Genomic DNA, 22,590 nt, shown 5'->3' with positions numbered 1-22,590 from the left:
ACACTACTCTTCTGTTAATTTCTGGTGCATAGTTATATGTGCGCATAGACATATGTGTTCAGTTTATCCTATATAAAGCAGCAAGACCGAGAAGATAACCTGAGCCAGCAAAGGTGCCCGCACCTGAGGCTGTTGCTCACTTTACACAACAATGTAAAATATACTATTACCTGAATAGCATTATACACTAGGGCGATGGAACAAGGATTGACTTTAACATGCAAGCTGAAAAGAGTCTATTTGAACAATTTATTAGTTTGCCTGTTTTTACAAGTTTAGAAAAAGAATCCCAGGATTTTTCCTCCTGTGTGTTTTCGCCTAGCTTCCTCGTGGTCCATGATGCCAGCTGAAGTTGTCAGCACAATGTACCTATTAAAAGGGTGAGGAAAATACCTGTTATGCTTTATGCTTGATTTCTTACCCATTTGCAAAAGCAGAAAGAAGAATTTAACCTCATCTTTAACAGGCAGCGCATTAGAAAAATGTACTACCACAAAAACTAAATGCAAAATTGCTTAACACGTACACAATTAGATTCTTATGTAGATCACTACCACACTGGTTTGCATCCAGCTAGATCGCTGTGCATGCAAAACAACTTCCATAAGCACCAGGGAACTTCTCCCTCTTTCCTAACAAATAATCTGCTCCAGAGGGTTAGGGGGAACTCCCAGAGCTGCTATGGGGGAGAAGAGTGACGGGAACCTTGCACAATTAGTTGCATACAACCCACTGATTCTACAGAAAGCAATAGCTAATGTGCCAGTTAGCAGGTTAAGTGCTAGCTGGCTTCTGATCCAAAACCAGTTAACCAGTTAGCAGGTTAAGTGCTGGCTTCTGATCCAAAATGATGAATAGACTCAACGCTATTCAATATGTGCTTATCTTGCAATATGAATCTAGCACCAAGGAGCAATAGCTATGGCAAAACTCACAGCAATGAAGTAGCCCTAATCACAAGCTTCGGCAATCCAGTTCTACATAGCTGATACTTACCCAAACTGACGTGAAGGTAGCAGGTTGTTCTGCCACTTTTCCAAATCCTTCAGTTGGACATCAAATCTGGGGCTGATCACACCACACTATCAAGCCAAACAAAGGGGGAAAGACTTAACCATATTTCTAATGTATTACTTGCAAAGACCAGAAGTCATTGAACTGAAGGATGTGGCATTAAAGTATTTTCAATAAATTTGATAGATGGAACACAGCTGTGCTACCCAATTCAACAGGAAGTGGAACCAGGGAAAAGTGCCTGGGAACAACAAGAAATGTTTGTGGGTTCAGAGGCTGTGATTTATAGCCAGTTCATACAATCCTGAACAGGATCCAGATGGCACTGTCAGTTAGGAACAGGATGAAACCATATTGCTTGAGTTAAGCAGTGTCTGAATGGGAGACAAACTGGGAACCCTCCCTAGAACACATCTGAGTTGCATGATGGAAGGCAGCATAGATGGCCGAGGGGTGATGGTGGCAAAAGGCTCTTCTCTGTGGTGGCCCCCAGCTAATGAAATGACCTCCCTTCTGAAGCCCATATTGTGAACATTATCACATCATCATCATCAATTAAATTTATATACCGCCCTATACCTGAAGGTCTCAGGGCGGTTCACGGAACAATGCATTTTGATGATAGACTGAGACACATTTCTTTACCTAGGCCTTTGGATGAGTGCGTATCTTCCCTCCTCTTACTCTGCTGTGTGCTGCAGTTCTGTGCTACTTTTGTTATTCTGATAACTGTGTTTTATTTTACGATTTTAATTACAGACTGTTCTTAATTGTTATATTTTGCAGCCCACCCAGCAACCATTTGGCGAAGGGTGGATTATAAATACAGATAACAAAATAAATAAATTGAAGCGCTGCCTCACACCAACGTACAGGAGTTGAACAAGCACATGTCAAATGCAAACACTGGCTTTGTCACAAGCTGCAGGGCACAACAGAAACCTTGGCATTATGCTGCTTTGACAGGGCTGACAGAAATGCCAACATTTCTGCCAAGAGGCAGAGGTGCATGCCAGTCTTCAACTACACTAGGGTTTGTATTATATGCAAATTGCCTTCTGTGGAGTGTGACAAGCAACTAGCCTTCTTCCCAACTTTTGAAGCAGAAGAGATGGGCAAGGACTGTTGCGGCAGCTAAGAAGTGATTTTGCCTTCTCCCTATTGCTGAATTTGAGGAGGATGGAAGGGAGATGTTTGGCTGCTGTACTAGCAGCAAGGGCCAGACAGCCGCATCCTATGAGGCTTAGTTTGGTCAGAATATAGTACAGTGGTACCTCAGGTTACAAACACTTTGGGTTACAAACGCTTCGGGTTACAAGCTCTGCTAACACGGAAGTAGTACCTTGGGTTGAGAACTCTGCCCCAGGATGAAAATGGAAATTGCACACTAGCAGCGCAGCAGGCCCCATGAGCCTCAGGTTAAGAACAGTTTCAGGTTAAGAATGGACCTCCGGAATGAATTAAGTTCGTAACCTGAGGTACCACTGTAGAGTTAACACTATATACATTACTTATGTTAAATGAGCCACCATAGCTGCTAGAGGACTGTGAAAATTTGTTTCCCAGGCTTTTCCGACTTGTCTACCCATGTACTATCTGAAACCAGAGGGCCGCATTGGTTGCCAGATGTGAATATTATCATTATTTTCAGCTCTCCTGCCCCACTATAGCTTTCCACTTGATTACTGAAGTTGTGTTGTGCTTGCATTAGGACCAACTGACAAGTCACAAAAATGGTGCACTTTTGAGTTCTGTGGGACCAAATTCTTCCTCTGACAAGATGTTAAAGAAAGCAAAAAAGGAGAAGGTGGGAAGAGGAAAATGTTGCTGGCATAGGGCTACTCCATTTCTGCTTTATTTTGCCTATTTTGTGATTTTCAGTTGGTCCCAATGAAGGTCTTGTGAATTTTCTAAATGAAGTCAAACAGCTACCGCCATTTTTCTTATTACTTCTAATAAGAAATTTGAAACCATTTATTTCAACAGGAAAGAAGACAGGCTCTGGAGGCCTCAAAAGCACACACACAATTTTGTGATATTCTGTTCTAACCATGGTTTTGTAATGTCTCCTATGAGCCAGCACAGCTAACTTAAACTTTTCAGTAAGAAATGATTCAGAACTTGGGTATGAATAGTTATATAGTTTCATCCTGAATTTGTAATATCAGCCTGTAACTGTAACAATCAAGTCAAATATTTTGAACACAAAGAAAGAAAAAACATATTTGGAAAACTATCACAATACTCTTTTAAGAGTATAACAATATATACAGCCCTGTAACAATACTCTTAAAACTTGCAATATCCAGAACACAACACACACATTTAAAATTTGGTATCTAAAAGTGGCATGGAGAAGAAAATATAAATACAACTAATTTCAAAGGTGCAGCTGTAAGCTGCTATGCCCTAACAGATCTGAATATATCAGTTTACCAGCTATTTTCAGTTCTGGGCCTATGAACATTTGTCCAAGCAGTCACAGTGCTAGGTAAGAAGAAGAAAATAAACTCCAATCTCAGGAAAAACTAAAAACTGAGAAAATAAAAGCCCAAGAATCATGTGAATGCATAAATGCACATCTCAATTCAATAACATAGAAATCAAGTTAGAAACAAAATTATACAAATAGTAAAATAAGAATCTGCCTTTATCAGATGTCTGGGTTCAAGGAGTTCAAAAGTCCCTTCACTGACTAGCACCAGCTCTCTAGAGTTTCAGGCAAGGAGCCCTTGCCAACTGCACTCAGAGATGCCAGAAAGTGAACCAGGAACCACAGGTCGATCGGAAGAGGCTTCCCAAGACTGATTTCAAAGAGGTCAAGGAGAAAGAGGATCCATTGATGACAGGCGCTTAGGTGGCACCCTAAAGGCTGTTCTCCAAGGGTTTTTAAGACAAGCAGAGTAGATGTCTTCCGATTTGCCAGTTTTAAGGCACAATGTTGTCAACTCAAGTGAACCAGCACAGCGGCTGTTGTAGAACATTCAAAGGACCAGAGGGCCTTTAAATGATATTCCTTAAACCTCCAGGATTCACAGCTGCTTCTTTTCAAGCCATTCCCATCAAGGACCTCTTAAAGCCATTTGCTTATACCAAAAGTTCCCATTTGGTCAGGCATACAATTATAGGAACAAAACACATTGTCTGAACTGGCCCTAGGACTAAAGGAATTTTTGCCTAAATACATAACCCACCTTCCCTTTATTCCAACCCACAAAGGGTGAATTTTCCTGTGAAGTGAGGTGAACTTAGATGCACCCAACAAGTGTATCTTCCAAGATGTAATTCTGGCATTAAGTCCAGTGGGGCTTAAATGGAAGTCAGGTCCTACCTTGTTGAGTCTGCCTGTAAGATTAACGACAATCTTCCCAGCTCTGTGATCGTCAATGATCTCAAATTCACCTATGTAACCTGTGAACCAAAGAAAAGCACTCAGCATATTCAAACTTTTGCACCATTGAAATAGAACTAACGCAACCCATTCCTCCCCGTTAACTGAACTGCTTGACTATGAGGGTGGGATATATGAGCCAGTGTGGCATAGCAGATACTATTTGACTAGAACTAGGATTGCAGGGGTACAAATTCTTGCTGTGCCATGGAGACTTGGCTTGCATTTGGCAAGTTACTATTTCACACAGCCTGTGGCATTCAAAGTGATTCAATTTGCAAAAACAAAACTGGAAGCAATTTTATAAAATCGAATACTGCATGTTAATACAAGGATTACCATAGGTTTTTCAGGCTATTGTGCACGCTATCATATATATCAGCATACTTCGCTATTTCATTTAGTACAGTAGTACCTCGCGTTACATACTTACTCTGTTCCAGAGGTCTGTTCATAACAGGAAACTGCTCATAACATGAGGCGCACTTTCTTTAATGGCACCTCCCGCTACTGCCGCGCCGCCGGAGCGCAACTTCCGCTCACATCCCGGAGCAAAGGTCGCAACAAGGGGCATCTACTTCTGGGTTAGCGGAGTGCATAACCCGCAGCATTCGTAAGGGGGATGGTACGTAACACGAGGTACCACTGTATTGCTGCTTGTTTTGTTTTACAGAGTATGTACATCTAAGGACAGAGCCTTCTTGGCTAAACAATCAACTAATGATGAGAACAAAAATGGGATGGTCCCTGAACCCTCTGGAGGAAGGACGAAGCACAGGTGTGATAAATAATTTAAAATACTACTAGCACTGTACCATCTGAAGGAGCAAGTTACTTGGCTTATGGTGAGCTGACCATTTTCACTGCCCCCAACCCCAAGTACACTGCTTCAACCACAGTCATCTTCAAACAGAACTTTTAAGTAATTAAGCCCAGTTTCAACCTATACCCACATCTAACTTTGAATATAATATATTCACTGGCAGCTTTCCCAGCCAAGGTGATACTGGAGTTTAAAAGGCCAAAAATCTGAATCTTTCCTGGGCTGTTTTACGTATATTCTGTGGACTTACCATGCTTCATCATCACAGTTAAGAACCGGACGATAACTTTCGAGCATGGTCTGATGAGTACTTGACGTTTTCCACGCTTCTCAGCATTGTTGATGCTTTTTAGAGCATCTGCCAGAACGTTCATGCGCACCATGATGCCTGCATGGATAAAATACACAAATTTAAATGATAAGACTAATTGCTAACATGTATCAGTTTCCTTTCTTCAAATGGTGGCTCACTGGATTGCGTCGGGATGTTGGAAGCAGCACAAAACATAGGGAGCTAATTAAAAGAGTAATCAAAACACACTTTCTAATGGCATGTATTATCCAATTCATAAGAACTGCCCAGGTTGGATGCTCTGAAGGCTATTCTTACTTAGGACTTGCAATCAGGAGAGTATTTGCCCAGTGCTGTTCACACACACATGCCCCCCAGTGCAGCACACACAAACACTTCAAAATTTAAGAGCAGCTTATGCATGAAACAAGATGGTTTTGGGAGACTGTAATAGCTTTTTGTGTGCAATTATCAGGCACTCATTGGGACTACATTAAGCTACCCTGCATCAAGACACAAAGACTAGATTGGGGATATCTTCAAAGTCTGTGTTGTCTTTCTTTTTTAAGTCACATTTCCCCCCTAGAAAGACCTTCAACAGATTATGTAATTGCCCGGACTACATGGGGGTGAAGAGGAGAGTCCCTTTGTACTCAAAGGGACGCATATATTATACTTTGTATTTTCATAAAAGAAGTCTTATACTGTCTCTGGGGTTCTAGTCCAAGCAAAGCCCTTGAGAATTATATTCCTTAGCCAGAAAAACACAGACATTGCAAGGATTCCTTAATTTGGGTTAAAACAATATCATATTTTGACACCTTGAACAAAGTCATATATTCATGTTAAGGACAGGGAGCAACAATGTTCAGGGGCACTATTGAATGCCAGTTGCTGGGGAGTCAAAATGAGGAGTGCCCATTGCCCTCAAGACCTGCTTGTGACCATCCCAGAAGCATCTCTGGGAAACAGGACACTGGACTTCACAACTTTGGTGTGATCAAGCAAGACTTCTCATCGTTTTTACAGCTGCAGACCAACACAGCAACCCTTTGAAATATTAACACAACTGCTCTGATATATTTGCAGTAAGACTGCCACAAGAGATGGGCTTTTGTGTCGTCGTCCCCACACCACTTACAAGTTTTAACACTAGCTCGTGAGTGCAATACTTTCCCGAAGCCAACGATCCCCCAAAGTAAAGAGTTCTATTGCAAGCACTTGGTAAGGCAAACTACCCGCTCCAGGAACTGGGATGCATGAGAAGCTGAGGGCCCCAAACTTTGCTGCCCTAGTGAAGCATCCAGCGATCCCGGGATGTTAAGGGGCGACCCGGAGCTGAATGCCACCCATGTCGGTCTTCCCTATAGCAGCAGCCTGCAAGCCACCCCCGCCCAAGCTGGTGCAGGCGCCCATGTCTCGCGAGGACCTAAAATGCAACCACATGAGGCACATGGAGGCTCCACTACGTGCCCTGGGGCTTACACGCATGTAAAGTAAGTTGCAGCCCGAACGCGTGAACACGCAGCCGTGCCCGGCGTTCTTCGTCCAGCAAGGCACCTTCTGCCTGCCCGCTGGTCAAGGCCTCCCCAGTCAGGCACAGCCCGCCAGCCCAGCCCTTCCTTCACTCAAAGCCCCAGACCAAGGCATTCCTCTCCCAACCGCTCTCCCCCCCCCCCCGCTCCGTTTAGGCGGCCGCCGCGAGGCCCAGGAGAAGCGCGGTCATCTCCAAATAAGCTGCGCAGGTCGAGCGGAGCCCCAGCTTCCAGGAACCGGGTCGACAGCGGCCCAAGGAGACAGGATGGGTTCGATATACGACGGATGCCACCCAGGAACGGCCATCGCCCGCTACTCACCAGTGCAGCAATATGGCGGAAAAAGGAAGGCGGCCGAGCGAGCGCGGGGTGTTATGGGAAATCGAGGCGGCAGGATAACAAGGAAGTGGTGGGGATTTCTCTCGCGAGATTACCTTGTTCCCGGGTTAAAATGCCTCGGGGAGATTTCCGCTCAGCCAGTGCTCGTCAACGGCTTCGCTTTGGACCGTAGAGAACAAAATGTAGAGATATCTTGAGTTAAGGCTGAATCGACACACAGGGCTCAGTTTTCTGATCTTTTAGGACGCGATCTTCTGCGTACTCATTTGGGAGCAAACCTGTTGAAATCACTGGGACGTCGCTTTGAGTCGATAGCTGCAGTGCTCAGAATGTCTTTGAGCTGGTTTTCCCAGGATTTTTTATTTTTTTGGCAGCAGCGTCTCCACTCAGAAAGAATCCGCAAACCTATGCATGCCATAGTTGAGGGGATTCTTAAAAATAAAATTTTGGAAGCAGAAAACATTTTAAAGTGCAACATGTCTGAACGCAAGTCAATGAAGCGCAAGGCTTCTGTGTTCAACGGACCGCTGGATTCAGGCTTGATCTCTCAATAATTTTTACATGGGAGATTATATGAGTTAGAAAGAGTACTTCCGCCAAGATTTCTCAACGGCAGCTACCCGGAAGTTACCTGACACTACATTTTCCTATCTCTGTGGCCTGAAGGCAAGGCGTCTTCAAACAGCTCGGCCAGAGTTGGCAGAGAGCGGACTCCCAGCGGCCCTTTCGGTTTTGGTATCCAGTAGCAACCAGGACGCTTCCGGAAAGGGGGCGGGGCCAGGCGACGGTTTTGTAGGTGCTCAGCCTGTTTCTGTCACTGCGCGGCAGGACTCCGTCGCATGAACTCATTCTACTGTACTATGTGCACTACACGTTTTATCCCGTTTCCTCCAGGCCACACACACACGCGAGTTGCTCCAAGGCACCATATAGGGATCTTCCCTATCCTCCATTTTACTCTCACAGCCACCTTAAGTGAGATAGGCTAGGGCAGAGTCCTCCAACCTGGCTTCCTCAGGTGCAGTGGTACCTCTGCTTAAGAAATTAGTCCGTTCTTAATGTGAAATTGTTCTCAACCTGGGGTACCACTTTAGCTAATGGGGCCTCCCGCCGCACCGCGATTTCTGTTCTCATCCTGAAGTAAAGCTCTTAACCCGAGGTACTATATCTGGGTTAGCAGAGTCTGTAACCTGAAGCGTCTGTAACCCGAGGTACCACTGTACAACGCCCACCACCTTGACTGTTGGATAAGCTGGCTGGGAATGATGGGAGTTGTAGTCCAAGGACGTCTGGAGACCTAAGGTTGAAGAAAACTTGGCTTGACTAGGGTAACAGAGACCAGGTTGCCTGGCCAGTTTCGTCAATGATTTGAACCTGCCTCTTACATGATTCATGTTGCCTTCTTGAGGGCAATGAGGCAGATCTAGTGCTGTGCCCCGAGTTTTGGTACCATCCAGAAGCAAGCTGAAGCAACCGCCTCAGGTGGCAGAATCCTCAGGTGGCGCCCCACCCACTGCCACCACCCAAGAAGTGAGGGCAGGTTCCAGCAAGAGCTCTGCAATTATTCTAGTGCAGTCGCCCCAATGGAAAATGTGACACGTTCTCAGTCCTTTATTTAAGAAGCATGAAGGGCTCCCCACCCAGGCAGCTCCTCTGTCTGTCTCCAGTTAGGCCTAGCATGGGGAATCTTTCTCAGCCAGAGGGCTGTATTCCTTTCTGGGCAACCTTCTGAAGGCAGAAATGAGCACAGGAACAAATGTAAAGGTTAACATTATTTATTAACAGCATTTATATGTGGCCCTTTAGGCATAAAGTCTCCCAAGAGGGGCTTGCAAAAATCGACAACCAAAGTTTAGCTTTGTACTGTACAGTAGCTTCTATGCACTTCACAAATCTTTCTCCATCTTCCATCCAGAGAAGGAAGAGGCATTATGAAAGTTCAGTGACACATCTGAGACAGGCAAAAATAACTGGGGTGTGAAGCAGTGCCAGGGGAGAGGGTGTGGCAGGGGGGGTTCAAAGTCCAGGGAGATAGCATTTGGCCGCTTGGCCTGAGATTCCCCAGCTTGCTAGGCCCTATAACATTATATAGATGTTACCAAGGAAAATCCTCAGAAGGTGCCAAACCACTTTCTTAGGAAGGGATAAAAGGAAGTCTCAAGCAGATGTGGAAATATTTTCGGCCTCACAAGGTTGAGGCATGAGGCATTTCCTAAACAGACTGTTTTACCAACACCGAAAGGATGACATTATGCAACAGAGTGGAGGAAAACTTGAGGGGAACCTAAAGGCCTCAGCAGCAGCCTTTTGAGGCAGGGGTAGTCAGATGGTAGAGTAGAATCTACTAGTAGATCTCTGGTGATGATTGGCAGTTAGCTCATAAATGGTTTGTGCTTGCAAAGGAGCATCACCATTAACCAAAAGTCTTTTTCTCCTCTTAAACTAGCTAGCTCAAATCAAGAAAGCCTGGGAAGACTGAAGATTTGTCTTTAAAAAAAGGGGGGGGGTCTAGATCTGGTAAGGAAAATAAATTTAAACTGAGTATGTGCTGAAGGCTGTTATGCTATTCTACATCTGCATTCCTGAGCCACTATTTTGCATCTGGCTCTGTTTGAAAGTTCAAAACTTAATTCTGCCCACTTGTGTCTTAAGACATCAATACGTTAGCTCCAATTTCGCTATGACTTTATTTTCCTGGTTAGATGAATGGAGAAAAGCAAACTGGGGCCTTACATACACATTCAACAATTGCCATTTTTTTCTTCTACTAACATTTTTATTCAACTTGTAGCTCTCTAGATAATACATTTATTATCCATCTACATTACGTATCAACGCAATCAAAAGTAAAGCAGCAACATTAACCAAAAAAAGGCTGGTACATGGAACTTATTTCCCCTTCCTCCAAGTCTACCTTCCCACCCTACATGGCTCCCTCCTAAATCATATTACAACATTGCTTTCCCTTCACGTAAAACACTGCCCTCCTACCCAAACTAGGTAAAATTGGTTTAGTTATCCTGTCTAAAACAAACACACAAAGACTTATGGGAAAGTGTGGTGTTTTTGAAAGAAACCGGTTCCTGTCACTTATGCTATCACTAAATCATTCCAAAATAGTTTTATATTTCACCATCTTGTTGCTAGTGCCCATAACTGCTAGATACAGGAACTGCCATCACAGACTTCCAATGACTAAATATAATTCATTTTGCAACAATAAGTTCTCACTTTTCTCAGGATTTGTGTGCTGCTTCTAATGTCCAAACTGAAGGTATAATGTCAAATATGGTATTCATGAATGGGAAAATACATACTACAATGATAACTAAGTTGGCATACTGAAATATTTCAACCCAAGGAGCAGTAATAGGTAATGTTGCTCCTTTCACCTCCTGAAGAAAGCCTGCTTCAGGGATTTCTCTTTTCACTAGCCTTAGTAAGAGGCTTTGTTTCTTCTCCTAAGGCAGAGATCTTATGAGGTTGCTCTAATGAGTCCAAAAATGGTTTTTCATTTGTTTGGAAAAACAGAATGCCTTGACTAAGATTCACATGTCACAAGAGATCCAACATAGGCATGTTTAAGTGTTGAACACCACCCTAGTGTCCTTATGCAGATAAGTTATCTGCACCATGTTACATACTAGTATGGCAGTAAAAAATGAGCCACATCCCACCCCTAGCATTCAAAAATGTTAGATGTGCGAGAAGAGAGAAAGACTGCTTTTTATTGTTGCGAGCCAATTAGTAACAGAGAGTGATGATAAAAATAATGTTTGTGTTAGTTCTAGTTAGAAGACTTTCTATCCCTTGCTCCCAATGCTGCCAACACAGTTATGGCCTTTCGGGCTTCACTATAGGCAATATATCACAAGAGCAACTAAAAACTTTGTCCTTTTGAGACGCAGTTACAAAAAATGTGTACTGAATTACAGTGTTTCAGAGAAAACTGAAAGGTTCGGAACTTAGAATGAAAAGCAGCTACCATCTGTAAGGCAGTAATGTAAGCAGCAGATCTCATTTTGTCAAAAAGATAATAATGAAACAAAAAAAGTTTCAAGATTTCTCAAGTCTATATTTTCAAACGTAAGATAACACTGTTCATCAATTTACAATTAAGACAGAAATTTGCCTGTTAAACGGAAATTTAAGATGCCTATCATTTTAACAGGTTACAAACTTTTACTTAAGAAATGTGTAGTAAAAACAAAATAGCATTAAGAAAACACAAATAACTCCAGAGACTTGTTGGCAAGACAGACGCATCACGTATTTTCAACATGATTTTATATAAGACCATATTTTTTAAAAACTACAGACATGTTTCACAACACCAAAACTAGAGCTATTTAAATAATAGAAGCAATGAAGTTGTCTGTGCATCCTGACTTAAGTTTTTCATTCAGTTTCAGTGCAATTAAGTTGCATTGCAGAGCTACAGCTACAACTACAACTGGGATTCAGAGTTTAGGAGCTTTGTTTATTCAAATCACCTGTCACCTACAACATTGTACGTTTAGCAATTTAATCTAGAGGGCATTTTGAAGTAAATCTAGACAGTCCAGAGGGTCCTTAAAATGCTCAAAAGGAATGGAAAATGTTACCCAGTTCACCACCACCAGTTGTTACTGATCAGTCTTATTACAGTATTGAAGCTGCTAGTCACATTTACTGTAAGAATAACTGTCCATGTTAGAAGACTATTAGTGTGTGACTGAGGGACCATACAGTTCCTGTTTAAACAGCACAAGAAGGGCCCTTATTAAAATAAAAAAGCGATGACTGAAATAAGCACTTCTATACTATTAAACACACAATAATTCATTGAATTGTTCCCAGAACACAATTATACTATAGAGTGAATTAGCAAGCGATGTTTCATTCGTTTTTCTTCTCCTTTTGCTTCAGAAGTTTGTTGACCTCCCTTTTTGCCATTCCAGCATATTTTGAAATTATTCCATGCTTGTTTAACCCAGGAAACAACAAGAAGCAGCTCACTAGGGGAGTAAAGAAGAAGTTATCACCAACTATGTTCATTTGCAAATTCATCCCCCATACCGACTCATCTAATTTATGTTGCAATTGCTTCATTATAGGCATCCCAACTACAAATATCTCCCCCATTCTCTATTGCGGAAAAACACAGCAATATATTATTCTGCACCACTTACCAATAAGGTAGGTGAGGAAGAGGTTATGAACTTGCTGTCCTATCCAAGCAATCACAGCTAAGGAACAGAGCATTGTCATGAAGTACTAGAAGAGAAATAAGAATGGTAGTAGTCCTTAAAAGTAAGTTATGAAGGCATGATAGTTACCTCTCTAAGTACTTTCCCTGCTGCTATTAAAAGCAGCATTATTGATTTACCATGGATGAGTGAACAAGCAAACACACTTAGCAGTATATCTCATTCACTTCAGTGGAAATTTATTTCAAGCAGGTAGGTTTTAGGAGCTTAGCTTAGATTGTTATTGGCTTGCTGGATGCATTATGACGATGTTATAAATTGAAGACAGGAATATATTTGCATACCACTACAATAACTGTCCTAGAGACTATGAAGCAAAAAACAACAACCAAAAAGTGCCTGAAACAAAAATGGAGGAGGGGGAGAGTGTCAAATACTCAAATCAAGATACCATAAAAAGCTCTGATCAGATGGTGTGTGCACTTTCATTTTAGGTAAGAAAAGGGGATTTTCATTTAAAAAACAAATATACATGCCAGTCACCAAAAGCATTTGTTTTTGTATATGTAAGGCAGAATGGATTTATAAAGCAACATCCAATTTGCAAAAAGGATGAAACATTTTCAGAGAAGCACATATATTACCATTTTAGGCTTTTCCTCCTTAAATGTGAAAAGACGTTTCCACCAACCAACAATTCCGCGCCGTGTTTTTACCAGGTTGCTACAAATTTCATGGAACCGCTGCTGTTGTTCAGTAGTCCTTTAAAGAAATTATTTTGAACAAAACTCTTGATATTATGGTCTCGCCTCCACTTTAGAAACTGCACATGAGCAACCATTAACATCTCGACCTCCCGCCACCCAGTTCAAAATTTGATGCCATTTTAATGTCCCGTTCATATATGTACAATATATATTTCTTTGATTCTCTACTATAACTATTCACTGTTAGGGTGATCAATAAGATCGTATATATTTTAATGGACTAAAACTTGCATTAATTTGCAGTTGACATGTGTTCTGAATGACCAGATATTATGAAGAATTTACCATTAACTGCAAATCTGTGTCCTATTCAGCAAATCACCATTTCCAGCAAAGAGGTTCTTCAGCTGTCTCAAAACTTTCAGTTAGATGGCAACATCTTTATATATATTTACACCCCAAGAATCCATGACAGCCAGTGGTTTAAAGGCTACAGCTCTGTTTTTAGTCTACTATCAATGTGCATGGTGCTGTAGAGAGTAACATAAGGGGGAAGAGAACAGGAGGAAAAGATAGGTTCCTGCCTCAATGACCTTGTAGTCTAAACATAATTATACAAGCAAAGGTATCAAACAGAAAAAAGAGACAACCGAACCTTTAATATACACAGATATTGTTGCTCTAGGTCAGGCATAGGCAAACGGCCCTCCAGATGTTTTGGGACTACAACTCTCATCATCCCTAGCTAAAAGGACCAGTGGTCAGGGATGATGGGAACTGTAGTCCCAAAAACATCTGGAGGGCCGAGTTTGCCTATGCCTGCTCTAGGTAGTAGAACAACACTAGGTATGTCAGAACACTAGGTAGAACAATTTTTGTTCAGGACTGATGCACATAGTTAACACTGAATATATGTTGGTTCAATTCTATTCTTACTAAATGTTATACTTAAGGGACTGTCGAACAACATACCATTTACTGGAGCCAAAAATTCTAGGAGCAAGAGCAGGTACAAGGTAGTCAGCCAAACAAAGCAGCATAACAAAGCAAGAAACACCTGAAAGAACAGATGGGTCCAAGTAGTAGATCATCCTGTTGGGGCAAGAAAAGTGTTGTTATCTAGCGGCAAAACATTTAACAATGTGATTAAAGGAGGTGTGGAGAAGTAGTAGCCTCCAAATTTTATTTTGAAGTACCCAACTCCCATCAGCCCCAGCCAACATAGCCAGTGGTTGAGAAATAATGCCTCAATTTAGTTTCTGCAATGGCATAATCACCGATGGGAGAGTAGGTTGGAAGGAGAGAGAAAATGGAAGTTTGGAAGGAATAAAAAGTTGTTGCTCTTCCCTATCATTTCCAATTAATAGGCCCTTCTATGAAATAAAATGACTAGGAATGCCCCCAGGTTTGAACATATATTTGGTTTGTTTATAGCAGCATTGTTTTTCCAGCTGCATAAAACTTCCCATGTACTTTTTATACAGCAGAGCAGTACTGAGAATTTCAGGAAAGTAACTACTAGCTTAACTGTCTTTAGCATTATTATTTTTTGTAACATTCTCTCCAATAACTTACAGAAAGATGAAGGAAACTACAGCAATCATAGCAGGTGGAAACCATGGTTTTTCCCAACGAAGGATTTTGTCTGTCACCAGAATCACTTCACCCCATCCTTGCAACTGCTCTTCCAAGCTAGCTGTCTCTGCAGCCTGTGAATAAAAGCATTTTAACATATGTAATTGCCCCAGGCAGAAAAATGCTTACACAATGCATATGCTTCATTGGACATGTAGGCTATCTTATGTTAGACAATATAACAGCTTTATCCTTACTTTGCTTTACAGAATATAACTCAGTTTTTTATGTCTGCATCCTCTTAACTGGTCCTTTTAATTTGAAGCTTTATGTCTATCATGCAACAAAATATCTGGTTACTCCCAACTAGGAGAACAGTGCCATATTCCTAGGATATATTTCTACATACTGAAACTTCAATCCAGAGTTCCCATGAGCAGAACAGGATGCTCTGGCTAGAGCAAAAGGGTTGTGGATGCAATTTACACCAATTCTTCCTTCCTCCTGCAGCCAATGAAAAGCTGCTCTAGAGGTTTGGGGATTCCTTAAGGTCAGAGGGGAAAGGGGAAATTGGCAGAAATTGTCTTTCCCACATTCCTCAAGCGGGAGCCTCTTCTAGAACCACAATGATAACTCTAGATCCAGTAGTTAGGATTTTTCATAACAAAGAGCTATTCTACCTGCCATTTATTGTTATGGCACCATTCTGTGAAAACTGTGCTCCAGGACGTTATTTTGAGACTTGTTCTGATTCCAGCTTGGATATTAGGATAAAATTTATCTGGCTTATGGAGAACCCAAATCTTATGATCTTGAACTTGGGCAGCATGAGAAAGTAACTCAATATAACAAAATATTTAATTTCTTTTTTTTGCAAGCAATATATATTTGAAATTAAACTGTTTTTACATTATTTATTATCCTAACAGTGTTAAATGTTATGCAAGGTTCTGTGTGCAAAATTGGATTTACCAAAATTTTAATCAACTCTGAATAACTGTTACTTTGGACATCCTACACAGCTGTGTTTTGTACTGGTTGCTGTCTCAGCCCAGGACCATAAACTGAAGATTTGTGAATAGTACGTAGGTGAAACTTTCATAATGAACCATGAAGGGGGGGGGGGAGAGAGACCTGCCACTGAGGTCTACACACACTGTATAAAACTCCTCCTAGTCTAGCATGTTTAATGCTTCCTTATTTTGAATTCTAATTTCTGTTCTTCAATTTCTGTCCATTTCCTAACATGGCCTTCTAGATCAGCAAGATATAGGGAGTTCTAGCCAATAAATTTTGTTTCTAAACATTTCTCTCTTCCCTTGAAGCTTAGATCTGTGAATATTCCATCACACACACACATACCCTTAACTCATGTCTTTGAAATGATTCAGTCACAAGACAAACTAAACTGTTGTTCTGCCTGGGTTGAAATCTCTCCTTCCCATCAAGTTCACTCAAGTTATATTGGGCCATCTATGCGCACACAGCCTCAGTGGCTGCATAGGGCCATTATAAAACAGGGGGAGACTCAAGTGCACTGTCTTCAACTCAAAAAGCAGGGTATACTAAGCATATGACATAGTGAAAAATGTAGCAGATAACACTGTGGATACGTACAAATGATCTGCATTTCAAACTCAAAGAAAAGGCACACACAGTATCTGTGCTCCTCTGTTCATCAACCACAATGCTCAGTGCTGTGCACCTGACTTTCAACCACCTATCCCTGAAGCGCTGCAGCTCCTTTGACAGCCTAAACAAAGCACCCTGCTTATTTCTGCTCCTATTAGCAATAAGCAGGCTGGCCAGGTGTGTCTCTAATACTACAAAGAAAGATGACATAGCAGAGTCCTACTGGAGAAACCGGAAAATGAAACCTGATCTTTTTCAAGATGGCTTGCCTAGAATATTTTTTAATGTATTATTTGGTGGGAAGAAAAGCCTCCATCCCTACCCATTTGTAAGAAGGCTATTTTGCCTTTCAGCTCTGCAATTCTGATCCCACGTTCCTACAAAGCACTACTGCTGCCTCTGCCAGCTTCTATAACCTTGTGCATCAGCAAAATATAATGGGTTCTCTCCTGATTTTGGATCCTTCCACAGCTCTCAAAAGGCGAAATTTGAGGTGACATATTTACCTTGGAATAAACCCAATTTACTCCGGCCTTCATTCTGAGTAAACATGACTAGACCGTGGGGTGTTATTTAAGTTCCAGAAGGACAGTTTCATACAGCCAACACACAAACAACCTTGGGGCACCTTTAAGGCTTATGGTGGCAGAAGCTTCACAGGCTAAAACCCCATTAATCAAACGCACTAAATGTTATTATCCATCCGTATGTGTGTGTATAATATAGACACACACACATATCTATTTAAACACAGGTGAGTGTTAATACAAATATACACATACTGATAGGTAACGTGTGTGTGAAAGAAGATATTCATACACACACCATCAAACAACCACTTCGTGCATCCGACGAAGCAGCCTTCAGTCCACAAAAGCTTCTGCCATCAAAAATCTGCGGGTCTTAGAATCGCAGAATTGTGGCGTCGGAAGGGGGCCGAGGGTCATCCAGCCCAACCCCCTGCATTGCAGCAAGCTAAGTCTTGAAAAGCGCCATAAGATTATTTGGTGTGCCTGTTATACTTTCGAAGTTTCCTCACTTCGCCCCTTGCAGCCCCCTCTACTCTATGAAGCAGTTCGCTGCCTCCACCCCTCAAAGGAAGAGCTACACAAATGGCGCAAACCTCCCACCCCCACCCCACTTTAAAATAACGCAGAATAGGAATGGCGGGGCTGGGAGTGGGGGTGAAGAGGCCGCTATGGCAGCCTTGCAAGACGTGCATCTCCATGCACAGAAGAGCCAGCCCCTCCCTCTTCCTGCGTAAAAACAAGCGCCCCTCCGCAGACGCTCCTCGCAGGATACAGCCCAAGGAAGCACCCCCGCTTCCTTCCTTCCCACTTCTTGAGGGAAGTGAGGGCCTCAACTCGCCCCCCGCCCACCCAATGTGCTTCGCATCAGCGCTCACCCACCAGCTGGTTGGTGCTCCTATTGTCGCCCTCCGCCATTTTGTGCGGCCCAGACAGCTGCTTTCTGCAGACTCCTTCTCTCCCACCCCTCGCAAACCGTCACGGGTTAAGCCCCGCCTCCTCCGCCTAGCCTTCCAGGCCACGCCCCCCTTCCGAAGCGACACCTCCTTTCTGCTTCCCCGTCGGCCTCGCGAACAAAAACCCTTCACCGCCTCTCCCTCCTTCCCCTTTTATGAGCTCGGCGGCCCCGCCCATCCCGCCTCCTCGACGCTTTCCATTGGATAAGGACCATCTCACTCCCCTAACCAGCGCCCTCTCATCTGCCCCCCTGCCCGTTCGCCTTTGAATTTGGACCAATCAGCGCCCTCCTCCTTCTCGTCGTGACTTCGGGCGCGTGAGGTGGAGAAACGTCGCGTTGTTCCTTTGACGTCCCGCAGCAGAAACCGTTTAACGGGTTTTTGGAGGGGATTCCGGAGTGGGGTGGGGAAGGACTGCTTAGCGCCTTTCCAAATAGAAACAAACTGGCCCCTTATGGGGGGATTGTGGGAGTTGTTCCCACAGGTTTTCCCAGCTGGATAAATGAGTCTTTGCCATGAGTGTCTATTTTATGCATTACTGATTACATTTCTTATTTTTCCTCAAAGGAGCTCAAGGTGGCCTATGTGGGTTGTCCCTCTCCCTATTTACAACAACCCTGTGAGGTAGGTAGGCCAGGCGAAGAAGCAATGACTGGCCTGAGGTCACCCAGTGAGTTCCATAGCTGAGCAAGGGGTTTGGCAAGTCGGAGCAGAGCCAGGGCCTGAGGTGTTGGTGCTGAGCAGGCCAGCAGGAAGTACCTGTATGAGTCAAACTAAAGGAAGTACCTTTGTGAATCAAACGAGGCTTGCAGTTTGGAAGTGATCGGAGGAGAGTTAGAAGGGATGTGGAAAGGGCTGGTAGTCTTTACCACTACAGGCGAGAGAGAAGGAAGTGATGGAGCCAGATCCAGGTGACAGCTGGGAGGGAAGGGTCCCACAAATGAAAGGTGTAGCAACCATCCAGTGCTTGCAGTTGTGGTGAGCCTCTAGAATGCCTTTCCAGAATATTCTCTTTCTCTCACACACATATTTTATATACTACCATTTGTTTCTGTGTTGAATATTAGTTTGATCCTAAACCTATGCTTTCCCAACTTCTGTAACCTACCATATGTTGGTAAACTGAATTGCCATAATTAAAAAAAGAAAAAAAGACCAGGAATAATATAGTACATTCAACTTGTTTGATTCAAAAGCCCTACATTTTCTGGATAAAAGGGGCAAGCTTGAACAACAGCAGGAGACAGACTGCGAAGTCTAGGTGCATTTATCTGGGAGTCCAACTAATGCAAAAACCTACATCCTAACAAAGGTGATTTTAAACTCATTTCTCCCCCAACAGCTTCCAACACTCCTCTGAATAACTCACTGAAGTTTCAAATATAGTGAAGGCTGAAGATGAAAAGGGGCAGGTTCTGATGTTCCCATTTGGAGGGGGGGGGGAGCGGCAGAGAGGAGCAAATCTTGCGTGGTTAGGAATTCCTAAGTCCAATGAATCAATGTGAACTATCACAATAACGTCCAATTAGATTCTGCAGGATGTTGCAGTGGTTAATTCTCCGTGCATCCCCTTGAAGATCTCATGCTCAAAATGCATCAAAGTATATATTAAAAACGTTTCATTACACACAGAAGCAACCTACTAAAATATATTCCCTGCCTGCTTCAGTCAAAGCAAACCATGGGAAGCCCCTGCTTTGGTATGCACTTCATTTTTTCCACTTTGTGCTGTCAGCGATTTGCTGCCAATAACATGGTGCCCTCCAGATGTCGTTGCACAATGGTTGCTTAAATGTGAAACAATAACTTTTGCTTCAGACACATTTGTGTGGATTATATGCATGACAGGCAACTAGCTGCAGCTTTCAAATCTATTCCTTGTGCTGATTCCCCTCTGTGAAAGAGGTGGTAACCTTTTCCACAATTGCAGAGGTTACACATGCTTGGTACTGTGATCACTGCTAACTGCAAGTTAGAGATCTAGAACTTTGAATGTTACTGCAGTAAAGAAAAGAATGCCACACAGGGAATGAAGAATACAAATAGATTTTTGAGCTTTATTACATTATGCAGTAAAGACCCCCGTCTCCATACACATTTCTGGATAGTGTGGTATAATAATACATGAATCACAAGCGCAGCAGCCTGCCCTGACCCCTGGTTCCCAAAGGAAAGAAAAACATGTTACCATCTTATCCCAATCGTATTTGGATACAGACTGCTCATTAAGGATGTTTCGTACAAGGAAAATAAAGGTACACTCACCAAATGCTTGGATTTTGCCTTAACTGAATTTTACTGAAAAGCAAACCTCTCACTCTTGCAATGCTAAGAGCGAAGTTCCAGAGTACTGAGTTGGAACGCATTTACTCACAAGCATTAGTAAATATGTAGGCAGTGCACATGACATGTCTAGGGCAGGTAATTAAAAGGTGAGATAGCTAGCGCCTATGTGGAAGACTGATACCAGTATCAAGTCACTTCTGTATCAGATATTCTGAGGAAGTCAAAACAATTTTTCCACATTATAAAAACGCTGGAATAATTAGCTTCTTCTTGTGCTGGACCTTAATATATATTTGATAGCAACTCTTCAAAACAAAGGCCAAAGCTCAAACTCCGATAAATAGGCTGCCTCAATTAAAAAAATTAACTGTTGGAAAGGTTTTTAAAATCCTTAAGAGACTAAAGAGGAAGTGATGGGAACATTTGATTTGTCCTCATTTAACAGCTTTCAAAGCAAATTAAATAAGTTCACATAGCCCCACAAGTTCAATTTGGAAGTGGTGCCTATCAAAACATGACACCGATTAGTGATAACTGAGTTAAGAAGCAGCCTGTTCTTTCCTAAAGCAAAGTTAAAACAAGTTCCTAATGTAATGATTTTAGTGAGCAGGCAAGTAAAACACTGAGGACATATGGAAACAGACTGATTTAAAGTGCCGTTTTAATAGCAACTTTTGTCACACCCATAGTTCAAAAGTGCAAGGTAGGTTTAGGAAAACTTGCTGAGAAATTCACAACTGAACACCACCTATTGGAAGTCATATGGAAATGTAACTTCACACAAATCTTTGTACAATTTCGCTTGAACAAAAAGAGATAGTCCACTTTAGCTTTGTATTTATGTCTATCTTTAAATTCCCAGATTGAACTGAAACACTATACATTTACAAGTGTAAATCAAAATTTGAAATGAATCAAACAGCATAAAACTACCTCCACTAGAACTTGACTTTATTGATTTTCTGTCATCAACAATGTAAAAGAGTCTACTTAGATATTCTAATCATTTTTAAGGTAAAGATTACATTGGAGTACCTACATTTACAAAAGAAACTACAGCAAAATCACAGTAGAATGTGTTTTGGAGGAAAAGGTTTGAACTACAAAAAGGAGCGTACACTGCAAGCAGAGGGAGGTGCACATGAAAACCAAATGTCTGTTAGATTCATTACTTTGAAATGCACAGTGAATTTGGGGAAACTGTACATGATAGAATCACAAAAAACCACTTTAAAAGAACCAAAACTCCAACCATTTGCGTTTGATCAGCCAACACAAAAGATTTGCTTAAATGTTCAGCGTTCCCTGTGCTTTTGGAAAATTTGGTTTGCAAAAAACAAAGAAGAAATGATTAATTTGACTGAACAGTGAAATTACAAGGATTGAAATAAAAACATATTAGAAATACATCTAAAGAACAAGAATAAACCAGAAGTGGGAAAGAACTTAAAAAAAAAAAAAAAAAGACACAAAGGCTCTCTCTTCTCAAAGAGGTTCTTCCAACACAGCTGACATGCAGCTCTTTGCATTTTCAGTCCATTTCTGAAGTTCATTCTCATGTAGCATTTATTTATTCATTTTTTGCACAAACTGGTCAACTCAACCAGCACTGTTGCCAAGCAACAAGAGCGACTCAAGAAACTCAATCTCTCAAATCTTCCTTTGCTGCGATTTCTTCACGGCCCCCTTTTTTCGGTTTCGGTTTCTCCTGGATTGTTCACAGGGTCAGGTGGAACTGGGTTCCAAATCACTCTGCGGTATGTAGCATTCCCAATTTCCTTTCTGCAGCTATGTTTCCCCCCGACACGATTGCAGTTCTTCTGTAGCAGAAAGACAGCCGTGTTGTTCAGGCGGTGAGCTTTCACCCTTGACCCTGGGGGTTCCAGGCCATTGTGTTTAGCGTATCCCTGAGTGCAGCTACTCTGCAGGACTCACTTCCCAGTGCACCGAGATTGCCTAGGTTTCCTCACATTAAGCCCCAGAAAGGCATCACCACCGACTGTGGTGCTGCTATGGATGCCTGAGGCCGAGTTGATTCTGCTGGATGTCTGACCTCGCTGAACCAGACTGACCTGCTATCTTCCTGTTCATACCCAGGCTGTCCAACCTTCATACAGCTGAGCCAAGTTATCTAGATTAGTTGCTTCCTTAATCACATAGTCAACCTAAGAAATTGCAATGTAAAATAAGTTAGGGATTTGGATTTTGTACATTCAGAGAACTTCAAGACCACCTTTATTAGCATGTTCAGCAGCAAGTTTGTTCACCATTAGTTATGAAAAGTTTACGTTAGAGTTTTAGGAAGACCACGGTTTACTCCTTTT

At 42.3% G+C, this 22,590-nt stretch overlaps 3 protein-coding genes across 3 annotated transcripts in view; all 3 read right to left on the bottom strand.

Annotated features, from left to right (window-relative positions):
• Window positions 1–235: 235 nt before the first annotated feature.
• Window positions 236–7,513, bottom strand: RPS15A (ribosomal protein S15a). Its single transcript, XM_080981562.1, has 5 exons — window positions 7,377–7,513; window positions 5,479–5,616; window positions 4,346–4,425; window positions 997–1,082; window positions 236–369 (listed from the first exon to the last, which is right to left on the bottom strand). The coding sequence occupies exons 2-5, from the start codon at window positions 5,609–5,611 to the stop codon at window positions 276–278; spliced, it is 393 nt and encodes a 130-aa protein (XP_080837688.1). The 5' UTR covers window positions 5,612–5,616; window positions 7,377–7,513; the 3' UTR covers window positions 236–275.
• Window positions 7,514–11,448: 3,935 nt separating this feature from the next.
• ARL6IP1 (ARL6 interacting reticulophagy regulator 1) lies at window positions 11,449–18,068 on the bottom strand. The gene is made up of 6 exons (XM_080981860.1): window positions 17,907–18,068; window positions 14,866–14,999; window positions 14,263–14,382; window positions 13,228–13,345; window positions 12,566–12,650; window positions 11,449–12,391 (listed from the first exon to the last, which is right to left on the bottom strand). The coding sequence occupies exons 1-6, from the start codon at window positions 17,940–17,942 to the stop codon at window positions 12,273–12,275; spliced, it is 612 nt and encodes a 203-aa protein (XP_080837986.1). The 5' UTR covers window positions 17,943–18,068; the 3' UTR covers window positions 11,449–12,272.
• Window positions 18,069–20,010: 1,942 nt separating this feature from the next.
• The window catches only part of SMG1 (SMG1 nonsense mediated mRNA decay associated PI3K related kinase), a 70,890-nt gene continuing 68,310 nt past the window's right edge, over window positions 20,011–22,590 (bottom strand). Inside the window, exon 62 of the mRNA XM_080981777.1 lies at window positions 20,011–22,431. Within this exon, the coding sequence (XP_080837903.1) occupies window positions 22,354–22,431 (78 nt within the window). The 3' untranslated portion in view covers window positions 20,011–22,353. The remainder of the gene's footprint in view (window positions 22,432–22,590) is intronic.

Source organism: Podarcis pityusensis, assembly GCF_964106645.2.
Source record: "Podarcis pityusensis genome assembly, chromosome: 14".
NCBI classification, from domain to species: domain Eukaryota; kingdom Metazoa; phylum Chordata; class Lepidosauria; order Squamata; family Lacertidae; genus Podarcis; species Podarcis pityusensis.
This window is presented reverse-complemented; position numbering and strand designations above follow the sequence as displayed.

What these genes read in the sequence shown, in the direction of transcription:
- RPS15A (XM_080981562.1), bottom strand. Translation starts at nt 5,611, where the DNA reads ATGGTGCGCATGAACGTTCTGGCAGATGCTCTAAAAAGCATCAACAAT. An exon ending in AACTGTGATGATGAAGCATG is followed by an intron (nt 4,426 to 5,478) that starts GTAAGTCCACAG and finishes TTTGGTTCACAG; the next exon opens with GTTACATAGGTGAATTTGAG. An exon ending in TTACAGGCAGACTCAACAAG is followed by an intron (nt 1,083 to 4,345) that starts GTAGGACCTGAC and finishes TTGGCTTGATAG; the next exon opens with TGTGGTGTGATCAGCCCCAG.
- ARL6IP1 (XM_080981860.1), bottom strand. Translation starts at nt 17,942, where the DNA reads ATGGCGGAGGGCGACAATAGGAGCACCAACCAGCTG. An exon ending in AGGAGGAAAAGCCTAAAATG is followed by an intron (nt 12,651 to 13,227) that starts GTAATATATGTG and finishes TTTCTCTTCTAG; the next exon opens with TACTTCATGACAATGCTCTG. An exon ending in CTTCCTCACCTACCTTATTG is followed by an intron (nt 12,392 to 12,565) that starts GTAAGTGGTGCA and finishes TTACTCCCCTAG; the next exon opens with TGAGCTGCTTCTTGTTGTTT.